Genomic DNA, 23,252 nt, shown 5'->3' on the forward strand with positions numbered 1-23,252 from the left:
GAGCTGTGAAGTAGCAATGCTACCTGCTGTGCTATATATTTTCTGCTGAAAATTTTAATGCATTTTGAACAATCTGTTGGTGCTTTAATGCAATAAAAATTTTTTTTTAAAAAACCAATAAATAATATCAGACGTTTGCCATTTTTTAAAATATGTTTTTATTCTTCATGTTTGTCTCATTACCCACATATTAATACAACAGCTTTATAACACCATATAGACTATATGTCCCAAAAGCTTGTGGACACCTGACAATCACACTCGTATGTGCTTACTGAACATCCCATTCCAGATTTAGTCCTCCTTTGCTGTTATAATAACCTCCAGTCTTCTGGGAAGGCTTTCCACTAGATTTTGGAACATGGCTGTAGGGATTTGCTCATTCAGCCATAAGAGCATTAAAGAGGTCAGGCACTGATGTCAGGTGAGGAGGTCTGGTGCACAGTCGGCATCCAGTTCATCCCAATGGTTTTTAGTGGGGTTGAGGTCAGGGCTCTGTGCAGGACACTCAAGTACTTCTACTCCAACCTTGGCAAAACAATATCTTCATGGACCTCACCTTATGCACAGAGGTATTGTCATGCTGGAACAGTTTGGGCATCTTAGTTCCAGAAAGGAAATTGTAATGCTACAACATACAGAGACATCCTATACAATTGTGTGCTTCAAACTTTCTGGCAACAGTTTGTCTAAGAACCACATATGAGTGTGACAGTCAGGTGTCCACAAACTTTTGGTCATATAGAGTGCATTTTATTTGTTGCAAATTAATGTGTGATAATATATTTACAGCCACATCAGTGCAATGTTTAATGGTCTCATGGCTTTCAACACAGGTGTCATAACTGTACTACGTGCAAGCCCTTTCAGCATAGATATAGTTTCCGAATTTTGTTATGTGAATGAATAAATTTGTAGAAGAAAACACATTAATGCAGAGAATAAATGGATTCCACAAAATAAAAGAAACCAAAGTAAAGCAAAATAGCACAGTATGAGAAAATGCTAAGGAGAGCATGTTGTCTGTTAGCTGCAAATGAATGCACAAAGCAGTTCTGTTTAACTTCTTTCAAACATTTTTATTAATAATGTTGGAAAACTACTTTCAAACTATTTCATTTTTTCATTAAACAAATCTTGTGATTCAGAATGAATGACTTGCTTGTAAATTTTTAAAAGGGACTAAATCAATCGTATCGCTACAGAATTTTTGCAGGGCCCAAATGACTTACAAAGAAATAAAAAAAACAAAGTCATCTTTCATGAAGGGTCCTGATTGCTCCATATAAACTGAGCTTCAGCACTAAAAGACTAAACTGAGACCTGATTCGGAAAGTTGGATGGCAAATAGTAAACGGGCAATGTTTATTCTTCCTTTTCAAACAGAAAACTGAATAGTCCTGAATAGTTAATGCTGTTCTCTTTATTATCTCCTTTCCATGTGCAGTTTTCTCATGAGTTTTCATCTGGGCATTAAATGTTGAACCCTTGTTCAAGTTACCACTGGAGTAACATAAAGATTATTATCTTTATTAACAATGGGTGACTTGTGGCGTAAGAGAATCATTGGGGTGTGTGTGTGTGTGTGTGTGTGTGTGTGTGTGTGTGTGTGTGTGTGCGTGCGCACAAAGTCTTCTCAGAAATTACCTGGATGTACCTGAACCATTATTGAAGTTGCTACTCAAGTGATATAAAGATCTATATCTTCATTTCTCAACCATTTAGACCATTTAATTGGTGTGTGGGCATGTGTGCGTATGCAGGTGTGCTTGATATTAATTATTGGCATGCTCAGTCAGGTGCTTTGGCTTCCCCTTATCTAGCTGACATGACACATTCCCCTTAAGAACATACACGTGCTCTTTGCTGATATCGTGCTAAAGTTCACCATATAAATTCCTCTTTCTCAAAAAGAGGAGAACCAGGATCTATACTGGGGCAGCAGTAATTGAGGGAATTGAGCTGGGCCATGAAGCTGAAGATCCCTAACCCGGGCCTGGATGATCGGATCCTGAGCCACGATGAGCTGGAGAAGCTGGAAATCGAGGAGGCAGGGGACAGGCCTCAATGGGACAACAAAGCCCAATATATGCTGACATGTGTGGGCTTCTGTGTGGGGCTCGGTAACGTCTGGCGCTTCCCCTACTTGTGTCAGAGCCATGGGGGAGGTGAGAACATACCTTTTGTGGCATATTTTGCAAGAATAGACATAGCATTATTCATCAAACTGTAACACACACACACACACACACACACACACATATATATATATATATACTAGTGGTAAGACAAAACATTTCTTAATCTCTACTTCACATCTTTGATGGTATAGAGGTACTTTCTAATCCACAGGACTCAATAGCACTATAAATTGGATTGTGGTTTAGTTTAATTTTCTAATTGTTACATTTAGACTTTGTTTCATGTTGGCCTGAGTTTGCTGACTAGTCTCTATTCTCACCCTTTTTTTTATGACATGCAGAAAGATCAGGGAGTCTTTATGAGTGTTCTGAAAGAAGACTATGTTCAGGTCAACCTGTTGTATGTTTCAAATTTCTCTCTTACTGTGTCTTGTGACTTCTTGTACTTAGCAGTTTAACACTGTCTAACGACAAGACACAGAATCACTGATGAGAAGCACACAGGTATTTTTTAATGCAATGATGTTTTAGGAATCCACAAAATCCTCAACGATTTAATGGGCTAATAAAGAAAGTTTTGATGATCGTGTTCTTTTACTAATAAAAATCCACACAATATCAGAAGACATGTGCTGAAAATATGTTCTAAATGATTGAGGCCTAATGTCATGAAACCTTTTTCCCAATGATTCCAATGCTATGCAATTAAAAAGGTCAACTAAGAATATTGATATCGCTAATAGCTGTTAGTGAAGGGATTTTATTTGAGACACAATCGTGGAAATACTTCAGAACGGTAACATTGCTGATGTCGGTTATTTAAATTATTTATAAATAAATATAAATAACAGACACAATAACTTATTTGGTCTGTTATTTATAATTATGAAGTAATTAAAGTTTACTGGCCCCAGAAGAAAAGCTCTTCTTACCTCATTTCTACTGGTCTTGTCCTAAAAAACAACCCCTTCTTATATTACCCCCTTTCCTGATCTCTCTATAAGTTATTACAACGTTTAACTGCTGTTCTTTGGTTGCTTGGATAATTAAACATGCAGCGCTTCACCTGGTTAGAGCCCTCAAACATTAAGCAAAAAAGTTAATGCATCACATTGTTATAACTTTTATATGCAGGGTGTGCTAAAAGTTGTCAGAAAATGATGTCCAGATAAATGATTAATTTTCCTAACACTGACGCATTTTTGTAATTTTTCTGTGTGTGATTTTCATTAATCTTTAACTTTGTTTAACAAAACATCAAGACGCCCAGCTACACTATATGGCCAAAAGTATGTGAACACCCGACCTTCACACCCAAATGTGGGCCTTCCCCCAAACTTTTGCCACAATGAAGCACACAACGCAAGAGAATGTCTTTGTTTGCTATAGCATTAAGATTTCCTCTTTACGGGAACTAAGAGGTCCAAACTTGTTCCAGCATGACAGTGCCCCTGCGCACAAAGTGAGGTTTATAAAGACATGGTTTGCCAATTTTTGTGTGGAAGAACTCTTGTGGCCTGCAAAAAGTCCTGACCTCAACCTCACTTATCACTTTTGGAATGAATTAGAATGCTGACTGAGTGCAAATTCCCACAGCCAAAATCTAATGAAAGCCTTCGCAGAACAATGGAGACTATTATAACAGCAAAGAAATGGAATGTTCAAAAAGCAAACATGTAGGTTTGATTTATCAGGTGTCCACATACATTTGCCCATATTATGTATTTTCAGTATGATTTACATGTGCAAGAAATTGTCTGTGTTTCTTGCACAGGTTTCTCTAGTTTAGCACTCCTTAATTACTTTTCTTATATTTGTGTACACAACTGACAGGTGTCACACGTCACAGCCATTTAAAAAAAAAAAATTTTAAATCAAGCTTGCAGTTGTGCTTTCGCTATATCATTAGCCAACAGTGTTTTTAATCTCCCTGGTAAACAGCATTCTTGGTAAATGTATAGCTTTCTTGTCAAACTCATACCTTTATTGTGAGATAAAGAGCTGAGCAGCAGGAGGAGGTCTATAAGACTCAAGGACAACTACTCAACTATGAAAAATAAAAAACAGCAGACATTAGGGTCGGATTCAAAGAATCATTGTTCCTAGGAAAATCTGCAGTCCACACAAGTGTTAAAGACAAAAGAAACAAAATTTTAGAATGAAATGTTCTCACACATTGATATATTGCATTATGTACCTGCCTTAGTGTTTCATCACCTGTGTAAACATCTTTATAAAAGCACGTCGTAGTAATGGAGTGAACCACCATCACATGTTCCTGAGTGGGTGAAACTCAGAACAGCAGCAGATCATACTGGATGTGCTTTGCTATGTTGATACCGAGAGTATTGAAAAGGCTGATAAGAGTGCAATCTCATAGTTATTCCTATGATAAAAGTACTCCCACAGCACAATGTGTACCTCAGTGTATTCACATGTGCACAAAGTTCCTGTAGTGTACACATGCTGAGTTTGCCACACTGTGGAATTGGATATTGTCCTTACTCTAAACATACACACTAATCAATAGATCTGAAATGTAACCCAAATGTAACAAGATGTAACTGAATACAAATACGTAATGAATAGATAATGTGATTTCTACAGTATGTATAGATACAAATAGGAGCACCATTTTTATATAAGCTTGCTAGTGAGGTTTTTTACTTTCATTCAGGACAGCGGGAAGATATGAAGCTTGTGGGACAAAGAAAAAACACATTTATTAATGTACAAGTATGATGCATTTACTGTGATGCAATTACGGCAGTGCATTTACAGAGATGCATTTTCAGCATTCATTCATCATCTTTAGTAACTGCCTGGTCAGTATTGCTGTGGTTTACTTTAGGTTGATTGTTTGATTATGCCCATATGCAGGGAAACAGAGCTAGCTAAATTCATATAAAAATGTCACAATCAGGTATAAACAAACAAACAAACAAACAAACAAACAAACAAACAAATAAACAAAACAATCCTGTGTATTTTCCTGTTCAGACCAAAAATACTTCAGATTTAAATCCAAATACAGCTACAGAAACGAATATTTGGCTCACTAAAAACATACATATAGAGATAAAGATACAGATAGTGGCATTGAGTCATACCCCTACCCAACACCCCTACCTAAATGCTTGACAAACCTATGTAGGCCATGACTGGGATTTTCAAAACAAACACTATTCACAATGTAAACTCCTATTTGAAATACATTACCGCAGGAAACATTTTCAGCCTTTATGTTACGTCAGCATAAACATTATTTTAAGTGGTGAACTTAATTAGAGCTTACTTTTCATTTGTCCTCCTTCAGGAGCCTTTATGATTCCTTTCCTGATCCTGCTGGTGTTTGAGGGAGTTCCTCTTCTTCACCTAGAGTTTGCTATTGGGCAGCGCCTGAGGAAAGGCAGTGTGGGGGTCTGGAGGACCATTAGCCCTTACATGACAGGAGTAGGTGAGTTGAAATTCATTACCACCAACTAACCTGACTCTACTAGGGGGAAAAATTATTTGCAGTGGCAGTAAACATCACTGTAAGTAATTGTAGAACGAAATCCTTAAATCTTTGTCTCGTTACGTTCTCCACTACTGTTCAAAGGTTGGAATGATAAATGTTGCACATCATGAATTTCTTCCCACAGGAATTGCATCCATGTGTGTTTCCTTGTTGGTCAGCCTCTACTACAACACTATAATTGCCTGGGTCATGTGGTACTTCTTCAACTCGTTCCAGGACCCACTACCTTGGAGCCAGTGCCCCATCAATGCAAACAGAACAGGTATCACAGCTACTAGGCACAGGACATAACTGTTATTAGAGCAAGAATCAATTTCAATCTGCATGCATGGATATGAATTCATAAAATGAAGTGTTCTTCAAAATGTTACAGTAGGCTTATCTAAAATCCTTAGTGCAATACTTATTCAATTCAATTCAATTTTTTTTATTTGTATAGCGCTTTTAACAATGGACATTGTCACAAAGCAGCTTTACAGAAATATATCAATTCCAGATATAAATTTTAAATGTATAAATTTATCCCTAATGAGCAAGCCAGATGTGACAGTGGCAAGGAGAAACTCCCTGCAATGGGCCTAAAACAGAACCTTGCAGAACACCAAACTTTATCTTAGTATGCGTAGAGAAGTCACCATTTACATCTACAAACTGATAACGATCAGACAAATAAGACCTGAGCCAAAAGAGGGCCTTTCCCATAACTCCAACAACATTTTCTAGTATATCAAGGAGAATAGTATGATCAATGGTGTCAAAAGCTGCACTAAGATCAAGCAAAACATGCAAGGACATGATCAGAGGCCAGTAGTAAGTCATTTAACACTTTAACCAGCGCTGTCTCTGTGCTATGATGAGGCCTAAATCCTGACTGATACATTTCATGAACGTTATTGCTATGTAGATACCAGTATAACTGCTGTGCTACAACCTTTTCTGGGATCTTGGTGATAATGGGGAGGTTTGATATTGGCCTATAGTTGGACTGGTCAGGTTTTTTTTTTTTTTTTTTGAAAACAGGGGATTGATAAATGCTAGTTTAAAAGATGTAAGTACATAGTCAGTACTAAGGGAAGAATTTATTATTTATAGAGGAGGTTCGATTGCTTCAGGTATTATCTGTTTGAAGAAACATGTAGGTAAATGATCCAGTACACAAATCGATGATTTTGATGAGGAAATTAGTGAAATTAGTTCCGTTTTACTCCAAGGGGAGTAAAACATTCTAATCCCTGATCTGATAAAGTAATATTGCTATCTACCGGATTAGTTATCAAATGTTCTGGCTTTAAATTTATAGTCTGGATTTTTTGCCTGATCTTTTCAATTTTGCCACTGAAAACAAGTCATTGAAACTACATATTGATGGTGTGCATGTTTCTCTGGTGGTTTTTTTGCTTGTTAATTTTACCACAGTATTAAACAAGAATCTGTTGATCTAGCAGCACTAAGACATTTCCTATAGTTCAGGATGCTCTCCTTCCATGCAGTCTGAAATACTACCAATTTTGTTTGACGCCATTTACGTTATAATTTCAAGTGGTCTTTTTAAGGTGCATGTATGATTGTTATACCAGGGTGCTAGTTTTTAATATTTTTCTTTTAGGTGGAGCTACATTATCTAGATTCACTTAGACAAATTCACTTACTGTAAACATGGCTACAATGACAGGTCTGGTGTCAGAATGTGAGAGGAGCTCCCCTGTGGATTATTTCTGGTACAGGAAGACCCTGGACACAACTACATCCATAGACGATACAGGAGGACTGCATTGGTGGATGGTGCTGTGTCTAATTTCAGCCTGGGCCGTACTCTATGTCTGCTGTGTCCGTGGAATTGAGACCACTGGCAAGGTATAATCTTTCTTGCATAACATATTAAAACACAGGTTGAGCTGATAAGTGCTGGTCAAAAGCTTCGGGAAGAACATTTGTGCCAGGGTAGAGCTGGTTATGGTGTTTGTGATTACATTTCTTTTTAAATGTCTGTCCTTGTTATATACACTAGGTCTAGGAATCCTGTCTGTAATTTCCAGATTCTTTATCATTGATTCTCCCAGCTGCCAGCTTGGTCTGTGTTAACAGCTTGTAGCTTGAGCTAAACCTTATAATTTGAGTGAAGTAAAATCGAAAAGTAACGGCTGCAAATTAAAGGCCTTTATCTAAAAGGTACACATACTTCATATTACATAAGAGCAGATATCAACTGTATCAGTAGTTTTAAAAACAGTACTAATACAGTGGTATAGAAGGTAAGTGCTTTAGTCTAGTCATAAGAAAAAGGTCTGTGAGAACATTTAGGAGATCTTATCATATCAAAGTCTTTTTAAGTATAAACACACATTAAAGCTCGCATACACTATGTACATGTACAGCAAAATGCCATGTATTACTAAGTACATTATATGGAACAACCATATAATAGAAGCTTAAAAATATATATATATACTACTGCATACTATAAAATTTTGCAATGTTGTGTAAGAATACTGACTCATAAAGATTTACTACATAATTTTTTTTATAGGTTTATAGCAGTGGAAATAGAGAATGGATACTTTCAAATACATGTAATAAAGTCGCATATAATAAAGTTATGATGAATAAATGTTTATTGCATAATTAACAGCCACAATTGGTTTCCTCCAATTAAATGTCATTCATGTTATTAAAACCAATCCGAATTGATTTATATTGCTTTGCATACATGATGTTCTTCCAAATGTTCTAAAATGTAGGGTTCTAGCAGTGAACTGTATACCTCAGAGGTGATTAGCTTATTTCATAATGAATCAGCTTCATACTGTATCTAATATTACTGGAAATTAAACAGGAACTCTTTATATCTCCTTTCAAGGCAGTATATGTGACCTCCACATTACCCTATGTGGTTCTCACGGTTTTCCTAATCAGAGGACTGACTCTGAAAGGCTCCGTAGAGGGAATTAAATTTCTTTTTACACCAGATGTAAGTATAAATTCACAGAAAATTACTGTCTTTTACAGTTTACCTTTACAGCACTGAAGGGCAATTCAATGTATATTGCAATCATCATGATTTACTACATTGCGACATATTGTAGCCATGTATACGTATTGAAGATCTGTGTGTGCATGTTTGTGTGTGTGTGTGTGTGTGTGTGTGTGTGTGTGTGTGTGTGTGTGTGTGTGTGTGTGTGTGTAGCTTAATGAATTAGCAAACCCAGCGACCTGGCTGGATGCAGGTGCTCAAGTATTCTATTCCTTCTCTCTGGCATTTGGTGGCCTCATCTCATTCTCCAGCTACAACTCAGTACAGTAAGTCCATAAGTGACAACAAGTGAGCAGTTAGTAGTGATGTATTAATGGTAGAGGCAACTGCTGAAACATATTTTAAATGATAATTACTCTCTAGTATTGTGTCCTAAGGTACATATGTCCTTCTTTCAGTAACAACTGTGAGCAGGATGCTGTGATCATCTCCCTCATCAACGCCTTCACCTCAATCTTTGCTGCCACTGTAATCTACACCATCATTGGTTTCAGAGCCACGGAGAGATTTGACGACTGTTTGGCAACGTATGTACTTGTGATTTTTATTTAACAGCGGACATCTGTATCTGGAAAAGAAGTTGTCTAAGAATGTGCTCTGCATCTGTCTTGCAGAAACATTATGACTTTGCTGAACACCTTTGACCTGCCAGAAGCAAACATCACTGAAAGTAACTACAATCAAGCTTTAAATGAGCTTAACACCACATACCCTGATGTCATTCAGAATCTAAATCTTCAGACCTGCAACCTGAACACATTCCTCAGTGAGGTAGAGTCATCTTTTCTCTCAAAAACCTTTTTGAATTTTATATCTCAAGTTTGAGAACCTATTTTGTCCCTCACTAAATGTAAAGGCTTAATAAAAAGACATGAAATGTTCTGTGCTTTGCTTCTTTGGTTAAACAGGGTGTTGAGGGCACAGGCCTGGCCTTTATTGTCTTCACTGAGGCCATCACCAAGATGCCCTTGTCTCCACTGTGGTCCGTCCTTTTCTTTGTCATGCTCTTCTGCCTCGGCCTGTCATCCATGTTTGGAAACATTGAAGGAGTCCTGGTGCCTTTACAGGACTTAAAGGTCTTCCCCAAACACTGGCCAAAAGAACTTATCTCAGGTACAGTAGTCAGAGAGAGATCATCAGCCAGCATTTTTGGCACACATTACAATTCTAAGATTCTTATTGTATTTTTTTTGGTAAATGTTATTAAAGTAAGTCATTTGACTGTTTTTTAAATTATTATTATTTCAGGATTGACCTGTGTGCTGTGTTGCTGTATTGCATTAATATTCGTCCAAGGGTCAGGGAATTACTGGCTGGCGCTCTTTGACAATTTCGCAGGTTCCATCCCTCTACTCATTATTGCCTTCTGTGAGATGGTTGGAGTGGTGTATGTTTATGGAATAGATAGGTACGTAAGTGAAAGTCACTGATTTTCTTTGACAAAAACCGTTCTTCCATGTCTTTCTTGGACTCCATTGTTTCATACCCTATCATCTTTCATGCCTTGTTATAATAGCTATTATAATACCTATTATTTGTGGCTGTGGGGTACTCAGAGAGAAAGAGTGTGGTGGGAAAATTACAGCATACATTGGTTAACAAAATTTTTTTTTTTAATTGCTGCATACTGGAGTGATGTCAAATCCAAGACCATGTGCTCTCCCAACAGGTTCAACGAAGACCTGGTCTTCATGATCGGGCATAAGCCCAATATCTTCTGGCAGGCCACATGGAGATTTATCAGCCCCCTCATCATGCTGTTCATCTTCCTCTTCTACCTTGTTACCACCGTCTCCAAGGAGCTCTTTTATATCGCCTGGGACCCAGAATCGGTAAGGTTACTCATGAGGCTACATGTGCTAAGAGCTTAAAGTATAGTTTGATCCAAGTTAATAAGCATTTGTAAGCTAAATTGCCATGTGAGCTCATTCCATGAGTGGTTGTGGTGAACATTACCTGCATTTACATTTAGTCATTTAGCAGACACTCCTTTCCAGAGTGACTTATGTCCGTGATCCATACGTCTCTTCTGGTCAGGGAGAAATGTTTCATACACAGCAGTTATCCTGACAATCTCTTCTCATCTGTTTGTATTACAGGAAAAATTTCCTACTTTGGAGCAGAAGCCCTACCCACCATGGATCTATGTAATAATCTTCATATTGGCTGGGATTCCTAGCCTTGCTGTACCTGGTGCTGCCATTATCAGGGCTATACGGAAGCGCTGTTGTTAAATGGATGCTGGTGTCTAAATTAAGAGCACAATTCTTAATTCAGTAAGAAAGTCTTATGAATGTGCTAGGGTGATTTATTATTATTATTATTATTATTATTATTATTATTATTATTATTATTGTTGTTGTTATTATTTTGGTAATTGGTCATTTGATAATTGGTATTAATTCTTTATGTCACCATTTTAAAGGACATGTTTTCTTACATTTCTGAGAATAATAATAGATGATTGTTAGCAATACACCACCTGCTGCTTTTATGAAATTACAATTATACTTAACAACTGTATCAATACAGTGGATCTCAAATTGTGCTTGAAATTGTCAAATGAACTTAGGAATTTGTGACAACTTATTAGTTAGTGATATCATATATACTAAAGAACCATATTTATTTTTTACCAAATATTTTCACTGTATTATAGTATTTGCATTATATGGCAACTGTAGTTTTGTTAATGGACATGTTGACTTTTTTTTATTTAATTAATCAATATTTGTTCAAAGCACTTTACATGTTTTCCTGTTTTTCTCTTTTCTTAAAATAAATGTTTTACTAAAATATAAATATCACTCTTAACCGAAATCTTTTTTTGGGATATATTTATGGTTATGAGTAATCAATTTAGAGCAAAGTAATACAGTAACTCTGTCTGTAACTGTTGGAGAAAACCCATAGTTAACATCCTTCAATTCTGAAGTCATGGCAATGAGTAACCAGTTAACCTGTAGATTAGATGCTCCATGCAACCACAGCTTGCTTAAATAAACAACTGAGTAGGAGTGTTTGTCACTTTAACTGTCTGGGCTTCCTGGCATATCTCAGTACCACTGGAAATGTGCCAGATAAAAGCAGTACTCTGCAGCATAATGTGGGATTGAACAAGAGGGCCAAAGCTCCTCCCCTTCTTCTGAGGAGACAAAAACCCAAGAAATAGTCATGGTAAAGAGAAGTGAGTCCTCTGAAGAGGAAATGATAGTCAGATCTGACTTGTAACTAACAAGTCAGCTGCAAAGTAAACTGAAGGATGGATGGAGCTCAGAGCACCAAAGACATCGAGCTGAGCCACACTCAAGAAGAAGCCACTAAGACTGATGAACGCCCTAAATGGGACAATAAGGTTCAGTACCTGTTGACATGCATCGGATTTGCTGTTGGCTTGGGGAATGTATGGAGGTTCCCTTATTTGTGTCAGGTATATGGAGGAGGTAAGAGACTTTGACAGTGTATTATGTGCAGAACAGGGTTGAATTTAATTAAAAGGTTTTTTTTTTCTTCTTGTGTTGTGTACTGCTTTATTTTTCTCTAGAACATACATGTTAGTTGGTTTCTAATTCTTTGAACTCCTACCTAAACTAAGAAGTCAGGTTTTAATCAATCAGACCGAATTGGAATTCATTAAATTTTCTTCATAGTTAAGGCCTTTAAATGATACTTCCATCCATATAACTTGTAAATATAAATATAAATATTTATAAATATGTCATAAATATGTCAACTTCTCAGTGTTCTGCAGGTGTACATTTCATATATTAAAAAGCTATGTGCCTCCAATAAATAGCCAAATTATTATTGTACACATTGTAATAATGAGCCTAATATTCAAATAACTGGATTATGTTCATAAAATAAACTTGTAATATAGGGGTCCTAGGCTGCAAAAAAGTTTGAGAACCCTTGTGTTACAATAACAGCAAAACATTTATCCATACACATAACCATGAAAGCAACTGGCACTTGAAAAATTGGAACCCATGTTTTCAGATATGGATATAATCCATTTTGCTGATGATCTGTATTTAAAAAAGATTAAATCAAATTATATAAAGTTATATAAAACAGATGTGTAAATGTGTTTTTTTGTCATAGATCTACATACACTGAGAGCATCATGCTATGAAACAAACACCATGCCATTTCAATGTCACGTATAAGACAGTCAGTTCATCCTGAGCATACAGTCTGCTATGAAGTACACCAGTGATGCTGTGCTAGGCTGAAGGGAAATTGTGGTTTAGTGAGTGCAGATGAATCAGCTACTGAAGTCACAAAAACATGTCGCAGACATTTTGTACTTGCTTCTGAGAGGCGGATGATGAAAGGCTTACATACATTGAACTTAATTTAAAGGAAAAAACCTTAACAAACAGTCAAATTACATAAATAGGAATGGAATAAAAATCAAGTTTATTTATAAACATTATTTTCAAATACTGTTGGAGATGTTGAAAGAAATACCCAATTCAGAGAATCAATAAAGTACAGTATTCAGTACTTAAATGCAAATTGACTTTGATAGCAACTCCATATATCATGTTGCTTGCTTCATGAATAAGACTGTTAACGTACTTGTTATATCATCGTGCATGAATTTGATAAAAAGTGTAGCTAAAAGAGAAATCAAATCAACTTTTATGTTGCCACACACACACACACACACACACACACACACATACTCTATTTATACTCTGTTTATTAATCCAGAACAGTGGAGGGGAAAACCCAACATGCATACACACACAAACCTCTGGGGTTTTTTTTTCCAGTATACTTTTCAGTGTATAAAAGACATTATCAGAACCTTTTATATAAAGCGATATGGCTCTAATGCATGTGCTGTTTGTACTTTGAGGACCGTTCATATGGATTAACAGCTTTTTGTCAAGAGTAAATATAAGTGTACCTAGGTAAATATAGAATGCAGGTTCACCCACTGCAGTGTACAGTCCATTAGAAAGTAACAAAACATTCAGTACTGAATCCATTCATACTGTAGTATTATACTGAAGTCAAATCATTGAAATGGTAAAGATGATTTGAGATAAAATTTGGTTGTCTATCAGGTCAAGCTACTGTCTTGAAATGAGTGCAGCCTTTAAATGGAAAACGCTCTCATTCTAATGTTTTACGCCTCCAAGAGTTAAAGATAAGCTCAGTAAGATGACAGGTTATCAGAATACATTAGAACTTCCAAGAACAAAACTGTACCATTCTTTACAACACATATGGTGTGATTAGTGGGATGATAACAAGGATAACACAATAAAAAAATGTCTAAGTTAGCATAATAGTCTAATCTTAATTGCTTCTCTAAGACTGTTGGTCATCTTTTGATGTGCTAATATATCTGGAAGTATACTAATGTATTGTGTTTGTACTTAGGTGCATTTCTGATCCCGTACCTCATAGCGCTGGTGTTTGAGGGGCTTCCGCTGCTTCATATGGAGCTAGCTATTGGTCAGAGGCTCCGCATGGGCAGCATAGGAGTCTGGAACTCAATATCACCTTACCTAGGAGGAGTAGGTGGGTATGGAAGGACTATGTGCATAATGGTTATGTACATACAGTATTAGTGACTGATGTGTAGTACATGTTTGGTGGTAGTGTGCATTCAGCAGTGATACACTATGGTTTGTGTAATCACTTCTGTGTAATGGTGCTGGAGTTCCTTGGTTTGTTAACTGTAGTGAAATCATTCCTATACTGTTGTAGTACTCACTGGACAACCTCTTTCTTCTGTGTGTGCATGTGCAGGTGTGGCCTCTATGACTGTGTCATTTTTGGTTGGTTTGTTTTATAACACTATACTGGCCTGGGTTCTGTGGTATTTCTTCCATTCATTCCAAGACCCACTGCCATGGCAGTCATGCCCAGTCAACACCAATCACACCGGTAAGACAAACAGTATCACATTAGTTTATTACGGCAAGCCAGACATTTTTCATGTGGTACACCAGTGGTTCTAAAAGTGTGTTCTGTACCGCACAGAGAGTCTGGGATTTTTAATTTTTGTTTACATCGGTGGAAATCACACCCATTATCAAAGTTATTATAATTATTATTAAGCTCTTATAGACATTAGCCTGTTTGACAGGCAACTTCAATTGGATGGGTTTAAACCAAACCTCACTATAAATAATGTCAAGTTGGAAATTTCCAAAGCAAAAATCTCTGTGGCTCCTATGAATAGCCAAAATATTACTGCACACAATTAAATTAATTTGAATACTTGGATTATGTTCATAAAATAAATTTGTTTTGAGAGGGTTCCTGGTTACAACAAAAAACAAGGTCAAAACATTTACCCATATACATATTGTTTAAAGTAACTGGAGCTAATGGTTTCAGTAACATATACATTATCCCATTTTGTTGACGATACATACACGATATGGCCAAAAGTTTGTGGACACCTGGCCATCACACCCGTATGTGGGTCTTCCCTAAACTGTTGCAACAAGCAAACGATTGTATAGAATGTATTTGGATGCTGTAGCATTAAGAGTTCCCTTCACTGAAACTAACCCAAATATGTTCCAGCATGAAAATGCTGCTGTACACATAACAAAGATCCATAAAGATATGGTTTGCCAAGGTTGGAGTGGAAGAACTCGAGTGGCCTGCACAGAGCCCTGACCTCAACCCCACTAAACACCTTTGGGATGAACTTGGTTGTCAACTGTACCCCAGATCCTCCTCACCAAACACCAGTGTCTGACCACATTAATGCTCTTGTGGTTGAATGAGTACAAACTCCCACAGTCATGCTCCAGAATCTAGTGGAAAGCCTTCTCAGAAGAGTGGAAGTTATTATAACAGCAAGGGGGGGGGGGGGTCAATTTTGTCTTAATGGGTCAGGGGTTTGATAGTCAGGTGTCCACATACGTTTGACCAAATTGTGTATGTAAAATATTAATAAAATTTTATATAAAATTATTATTGCTAGCAACCTTGCACTACCACCCTTGAAAGAATTTGTGACATTGTGTTCAGAGAAAATAAGATAAACAAGAGCCTCTTCAAGAGGTGAATGTGAAGTGCAAAATAGAACTTCAGAGTTTGATCGTTCAGCTTTCTCTATAAGAGCAGCTGATATTTGGAACAAGCTATGAACTAATATTAGACAATGCCCCACATTTGCACAATTTAAGTCCCAACTGAAAATATGGCTGAAGGCAAGTCAAATATGTGATCACTAAACACATTTCAATCCATTATATATTAATGAGCATTTTCTAATTTAGTAGTCTTTCTTATATAATGTATTTTAGATATGTAATGGTATTTATCACAGCATAACTCTCCTGCAGCTGTATTATTTGCAATGTACTCTCAATTTTAGGTATGATGTTTGGCTCATGATTCATATTTTATATTTCAGGTTTGTTATTTATTGAATAATGCATTAATGACACTATACATAATTTAAGTTTATGGTGATACATTTTTACCAATCTATGTATTTTTTTTTTTCCATTTTTTTCATTTATATACTTCCTGCCCAAGGACTGCAGATGAAATTTAGCTTTGAAGCTAATTCTGGGGTAGGCATGGACTGTTTTATTGTCCCTGTTAAATAAACAATAAAATAAAATAAAAATAAAATAAATTAATAGTGGGAAATATATAGAAATCTCTATATAGGAATATAGGAATTTGTGAAAGAAAATATGAGAAAAAAGAATTATTAAAGGATATATTATTATAAATATTATATATATATATATATATATATATATATATATATATATACATATATATATATATATATATATATATATATATATATTTAAGTGGAAATTACAATACAATAAAATGTTGTTTTGATTAAAAACACGTTTTTTCCACAGTAATGAGACAATAAATAAAAACTAAAAAGTCTCAAAAAACATCGTAGTGTTCAGTCTAAGTTATTTAGATAAGTAGATTGTATAAGTTTCTTGTGAATTAACTACACTCACTACTGTCCAATCATACCTCACTCAACTCAACCATCTCATTTCATCACCACTTTCTCATAATAATCACAGTGCTATATGCTATATGCTTCGTGTTCTTGCAGGGTATGTGGAGGAATGTGAGAAGAGCACTCCAGTGAACTACTTCTGGTACAGAGAGACACTGAATATCACTCCGAACATTTCAATTAGTGGGGACCTTCAGTGGTGGCTGGTGGTGTGTGTGGCTTCAGCTTGGTGTATTGTTTATATCTGCTTCATTCGGGGCATCGAGACCATCGGCAAGGTCAGACCTTCCTCACAGTCCATCTTATTCATATTATTCAATTAAGCATTTATTTATTCATGAATCAGACCATTAACATTAAATGAATCTGTCACTCTGGGTACAGGCAGTGTATGTCACAGCTACCTTCCCATATCTTGTGCTCACCATCTTTCTGATCCGGGCATTGACTCTGCCAGGAGCCAGTATTGGATTGCGCCACCTCTTCACACCAAAGGTAAGTTGTGCTTTTTTCACAGCTGCCATGCACTTACTGTGTTTGTTTGCTAAGTGGTAACTTGCTATAAAATGAGGGGCCTACTGGAGCTAGTTAGTGCTAGGTAAATTAACCTAAACCTAGTCTAAATATAATTGCTGTCTAATTGTAATCTAACAGTTTAAAAACTAAAGCATTAAATTTACAAATTTGATTGGTGCTTTTATCAATTCATTTATCCAAAGCAACTTACAATGAAGCAAAGGAGGTGAGGGTTGAGGGCCTTGCTTGTACTGATACTGGGGAACTGGTACTGGGGGTGGTGGTATTCAACCTTCTGACCAGTAGTCCAGAGCCATAACTACTGAGCCACCACTGCCCTTAAATATGACTTTTATCTCATTATAACAGTGGCAAAGTTGTAGGTCGGCTCATATGGATCACTGAGCAAGATTTATCTAATAAGTTTTTTTTTAATATCATGGCACGATTTATGAAATTTCTAGATGCATTCCAAATGTTTAACTTGAAAAAAGTAGGGAAGAGAAATTCATTCCTGTGAAAGTGCGTTATAACCACATCTGCTACAGTGAAATGTTTGATGGATATTATGTAGGTTTATGACCTTTCAGTGCTTTCCTTCTGACAGTGGGAAACACTGAAAAACCCAACAGTGTGGTTGGATGCAGCAACCCAGATATTCTTCTCTCTGTCACTTGCATTTGGAGGCCTCATTGCATTTTCCAGCTATAACCCACAAAAGTAAGCTATTGTATCAAGCAGTAAAGTATGCACTTTATTGTTGCACTCAAACCAACAACAAATGCTTACATCATTTATTACATATGCATTGTAATGGTGTAATATACTTCATGTCATTGTAATACAACAGAATGCCAGATATTTTTATCTGCAGAGATAAAAATGTACAAAAAATATGATAATTTGTGGATCTAAATAAAGAATTTATAGCCTAAAACGGGCATTTAATCATTTTCCAGTGCATTGTAAAGCTGAAAATACTGTAAAATCTAATTAAATAAGTAAAATGAAATAAATTCAATTAATTTCCTCCCCAGAAACAACTGTGAGCGAGATGCTCTTATTGTTGGATGCATCAACAGCGCTACCTCAATCTATGCCTCAATTCCCATTTTCTCCATCCTGGGATTTAAAGCACTGTCAAGCTATAATGAATGTGTAAACAGGTAAGCACTGCACTAAGTGATATAGGAAAAAGTGACAGAGAATATAGTTGCTATATATTTGCTTGTTTCTTGTTTTCACAGTAATATCTTGGAATTGACAAATACTTTTAATATTCCGGATATGAATATAACAGAGAAAAATTATGAGGCACAGTTGACATATCTTAATGCGACACATCCACACGAGGTGCAGAAGATTAATCTGAAGACATGCAATCTCCAAACATTGCTTGATCAGGTATTAGTACACACATAATAATAATGGGTTCATCAGCAACTGTACAGGAAACCAGATTTATATATATATATATATATATATATATATATATATATATATATATATATATGTGTGTGTGTGTGTGTGTGTGTGTGTGTGTGTGTGTGTGTGTGTGCGTATGTAAGAAATAAAATGAGATATATATGAAAGAAATAAAATGCTGTGCTGTTGTAGGATAATCTTCAACGAGGAGGTATGATATGGCCTGCCACAAAGCAGATAATTTTGTTCTAGCAACATGGCCCAAAGTGTTTTATTTCCCTTATACCATAGCAAATTACCAACAATTACATATTTTAATTTATTAGTGAATGACACATCATGCTTTTTAACCATTTATAGTTACAATTATTGTTATGAAACAAGAAACAAGTTATTTCCTGTTATCACTTGTGTTATAACAGTTATAAACCGTGCCTTGTTTACTAGGATCTCCTTTTCTCTTTCTTGAAGTTACTAAGACAAAAAAAAAAAAACCTCTGTTGTGGTCAAAATTTACTAACTATTACAAAGTGCTGACAAATAAGACTCCTTCCATCAATATTAAATAAATGATGAGTATAGGTTTTTCCTTGTTAAATAACATATTTTGTTATCTGTTTATTAATCGATGTCCGTCATACAAGTCCCTGGGAATGAGTTATTACTCTGGAGACAAGGATGTATTAGAACAAGTGCATTAAATGTAAACCTGCCATTTGAAGTACTACTGTTAGAGCTGCTGTTAAAGAAATTCATTAACGTCTGACCAATGAGATTCAAGAATTCAAAAATGCTGTGGTATAATACCTTTATTAAAAAGTTTCCTAAAACGAAAACTTCTACTTCCCAGGCCTCCTCTTTAAACCGTTATCTAAATATGCACTTTATTTTGGAAATGCTCTTTAATTTAAATACAATGCATTACATCTATTAGCCCTGGCCTCTATCAGCCTCAGTTCCACCCATACACCTTATTACTGAGCATTGACTTCATGCCATATAGTTAAAAAAAAAAATAACTGTACCACTTACCTGTATTGACTACTACACACTCAGTAGAACTTTACTTGCTGTGATAAATGTGCTTTCAGTTCTTTAAGTTTTGTCAAGATGTCTTTCTGTTTGCTGTTCCTCAGAGTGCCTCAGGCACAGGCTTGGCTTTCATTGTGTTCACTGAGGCGGTAATAAAGATGCCAGGGTCCCAGGTCTGGGCTGTGCTTTTCTTCATTATGCTCTTCAGTCTTGGCCTTTCGTCAATGTTTGGAAATCTGGAGGGGCTCTTGACCCCACTGCTGGACCTGCACCTGGTGCCGAAGTGCATTCCTAAGGAGATTTTTACAGGTAAATAGAGAGACTGGGACAACACAAAGTAGATAATCATTTGACCTCTCAAACCATGTTATGAAAAGTTCTAAATGGTTAAAGTTAGGATAGTGGTGGGTTAGGGTAATCATGTAGCGTTCCTTACAACATCATTAGTAAATCCACAAAAATTGCTTTTGCGTTTTAGTTCTGTATGAGATCAGGTCGATTTTACCAACTGAATTGTCTTTTCTCTGTAGGGCTGATGTGCCTGGTTTCCTTTATTGTGGCACTCATATTCACTATGGGATCTGGAAACTACTGGCTGGCCATCTTTAATAACTATGTAGGTTCCTTGCCTCTGCTGGTCATCGCCTTTTTTGAGATCACGTCCGTGATCTACATCTACGGTGCCAACAGGTGCTTGTTAACTTGTTAATGGAATGTACTGTAGGGTCCAACATGAGTCCAGTACTAAGATGTGGTTTTATTCCTTACATATGAATATCATGCCTGTAACACGTTTTGTGAAATTATGTCTTGAGCAAGACTTCATACACTACATTTTTCACTAATACATGCAACAACAAAAAAAGCCAATATTGACTGTAATGCCTTACACATAAAGAACTGTACTAGCCAAGATCAAGAGACAATAAATATAACATCACAATAGCCTTTTGAGGGTGTATACTGTATACACATGCTAATATTCAAATGACTTGACAAACAGGTAAATCGTGAGATATATTTAATTCCATTCAATAATTACATTTTTTATAAATGATATTAATTGATTCTATAGAAACCACTATTGGTAGCAGATTCAGATTCTGTAAGCCACTGTATGAAATTAAGATGTATGGAATAAGCTGTACTAGGTTATCCGCTGTTGTGGTATAGGACACTCGTTATTCCACAGACCATCAGTTTTATACCATGTTTCCACCCTCTCAGATTCAGTGATGATATAGAGTGGATGACAGGACGCAGACCCAACCTGTACTGGCAAGCTACCTGGAGGGTGATCAGTCCTTTGATGCTGCTGGTGGTCTTCCTGGCTTATGTAGTGGACCAGGCACAACATAAACCCACCTATGAAGCATGGAACCCAGATTATGTAAGAACCACAAACACTGGTATAACTCTTAATACAGGGCTAATATGTTAGGTCTATAGTTACGCCTATGCCCAAGGACTGTGACATTAACTATTAAAGAGATCAATTATTTGCTACATATGATACAAATAATCAGATGTTTTTCTATCTCTCCCAGGTGAATTTCCCTGCTCCAGAAATTCTGACATATCCAGGCTGGGTCTATGCAATTTGTATTCTCCTTACCACTGTTCCCTGTTTACTTATTCCGCTTTGGGCACTCTATCAGTTTATTAAATTTTTACGTAAACGCCTGGCAGACAGACAAGCAGAAAGATTTTATGATAATGAGGGGTATGCAGTGGAAACATAAATAAGGTCATTTTATATAACATTTTAGTATGCACATTATTTCTTCCTGATGTAAAACGTACATGTTGAGGAAACAAAATGTCACCTGTATGTTTTGCGTACTAACTTCATAAAGATTATGTTGGCATCAATATACTGTTATCATATTTACTTTATCTATTGATTTTAAAACTGGCATATATTTGACATTATTAAAGTAATGTAAATGGACTGCTCTCCGTAAGAGAATATTTTTAATTCTCACAGTTCACAATAGTTCACTAGTTTCTGTGCAATAGATAATAAAATATACAATAAACTGTATGTTTTATGATTAAAAAAAAATTGATTTGGGTTTTGTTTAGTCTTCAATCTATCAGCATTCTGATCTATTTTTCAAATATTTGGAAGTTTATAATGTTTATGTGTATGTTTGAATAACACAGTGAGGCCTTTCTTTAAAAGAGTAATAAAATATTTGGTCACTAAATAAATATGTCCTGGTGTACTTCCTAGTATGATAAGATGGATCTGTTTGTTTTGGTTATAATACAAGCTATGATTGCTATGATACAAGGAAAATGTAGTCCATAAATGGTACCATTAGTTCAAATCCATTAGATTTTCTCACAACAACTTTAATACATCAGTCTGAGCATCATTCACTTTAGATTATTTATTGAAACTATTTTAATCTGGAGGTTAGAATAAACTTCTTAAAGAATTACAACCTTTAAAACTACTCATTTTGGTTACATATATAATAATGAATGAAGTCACTAATTCAGGCCAGAGAGAAGAAAAACAGGATGTGAGATATCACCGTATCTTGACAAGATTACTGATCTGTCAGTAGTGCATGTCTTTGATGTGAATAACAGCTTATGGAAACACTATATATATGCTTTGGTCCTGATAATTTAGACAAGATGTTTCATTAGTCTGTGAAACAGTAGAGCTGTATAGTTACACTCTGTGTTATCTATCAGTCTTTGTCAAAGAGAGATTAGAACAAGAGCTATGAGTTTAACTTAATGATAAGCCATGGCAGACAATAGCTAGTTTAACTAGTTATATTCAAAGTTATTGTTAAAGAGTTACACAAAGTGAAGTTATAAAATATAACTGAGTTTCACAATCTGTCCCAGTGTGTGTGAGAGAGGGAGAGTCACCTAAATGAGACACTTATTCAGAGAGACTTACAAAACGTGTGAACAGTTGAATGTGCAGTGCTCCAAAGCACCTAGCAAACCTGTAATTAATCATTATCTGAAAGATCTGAACCAAAAAATGTTAGTTTGTATAAAGGCTAATTGTTAACAATAAAGACCATTTATGTTTACATTTCCATTTATGATGATGCCCTCATCCAGAGCGACTTACAGAAGTGCTTTGAAGCCTCTATCAATAAAACCATCCTAATACTAGTTGACTAGGTCACGGACTAAGTACACCATCAGTTTAAAAATTCTGTTGTGCAGGTAATATAGTAAGAAAAGCACACGGACAACACTTGAGGTATGTGGGTGCTGGTCTGTTTTTGGCTTTGTAGGTAAGCATCAGTGTTTTAAATCTGATGCAGGCAGCCACAGGAAGCCAGTGGAGGGAACGTAGCAATGGGGTGGTCTGGGAGAACCTAGGCAGGTTGAAAACCAGTCACACAGCTGCATTCTGGATCGGTTGCAGAGGTCGAATGGCACTCAGAGGCAGACCTGCCTGGAGCAAGCTGCAGTAGGCCAGTCTGGAAATGACAAGAGACTGAACAAGCACCTGAGTAGCCTGTGTGGATAGAAATGGACAAATCCTTCTGATATTGTAAAGGAGAAATTGACATGAGCATGTCAGATTAGCAATGTCAGAGGACCATTTCAAACATATGTGCTTGC

General features: G+C 36.2%; 2 protein-coding genes across 2 annotated transcripts; both read left to right on the forward strand.

Moving 5' to 3' along the window:
- Window positions 1-1,618: 1,618 nt before the first annotated feature.
- On the forward strand, window positions 1,619-11,472 carry slc6a19b (solute carrier family 6 member 19b). The gene is made up of 12 exons (XM_053627479.1): window positions 1,619-2,168; window positions 5,458-5,598; window positions 5,786-5,923; window positions 7,334-7,515; window positions 8,519-8,629; window positions 8,846-8,958; window positions 9,091-9,219; window positions 9,307-9,463; window positions 9,601-9,805; window positions 9,941-10,100; window positions 10,362-10,524; window positions 10,792-11,472. Exons 1-12 carry the CDS (start codon window positions 1,970-1,972, stop codon window positions 10,924-10,926), a joined length of 1,833 nt encoding a protein of 610 aa, XP_053483454.1. The 5' UTR covers window positions 1,619-1,969; the 3' UTR covers window positions 10,927-11,472.
- A 396-nt stretch (window positions 11,473-11,868) lies between these two features.
- LOC128609092 (sodium-dependent neutral amino acid transporter B(0)AT3) lies at window positions 11,869-22,080 on the forward strand. The gene is made up of 12 exons (XM_053627468.1): window positions 11,869-12,135; window positions 14,090-14,230; window positions 14,462-14,599; window positions 16,770-16,951; window positions 17,058-17,168; window positions 17,797-17,909; window positions 18,227-18,355; window positions 18,437-18,593; window positions 19,751-19,955; window positions 20,177-20,336; window positions 20,874-21,036; window positions 21,194-22,080. Exons 1-12 carry the CDS (start codon window positions 11,955-11,957, stop codon window positions 21,386-21,388), a joined length of 1,875 nt encoding a protein of 624 aa, XP_053483443.1. The 5' UTR covers window positions 11,869-11,954; the 3' UTR covers window positions 21,389-22,080.
- The last annotated feature ends 1,172 nt before the right edge of the window (window positions 22,081-23,252 follow it).

This window comes from Ictalurus furcatus, chromosome 1 (genome assembly GCF_023375685.1).
Source record: "Ictalurus furcatus strain D&B chromosome 1, Billie_1.0, whole genome shotgun sequence".
In the NCBI taxonomy this organism is placed as follows: Eukaryota; Metazoa; Chordata; class Actinopteri; order Siluriformes; family Ictaluridae; genus Ictalurus; species Ictalurus furcatus.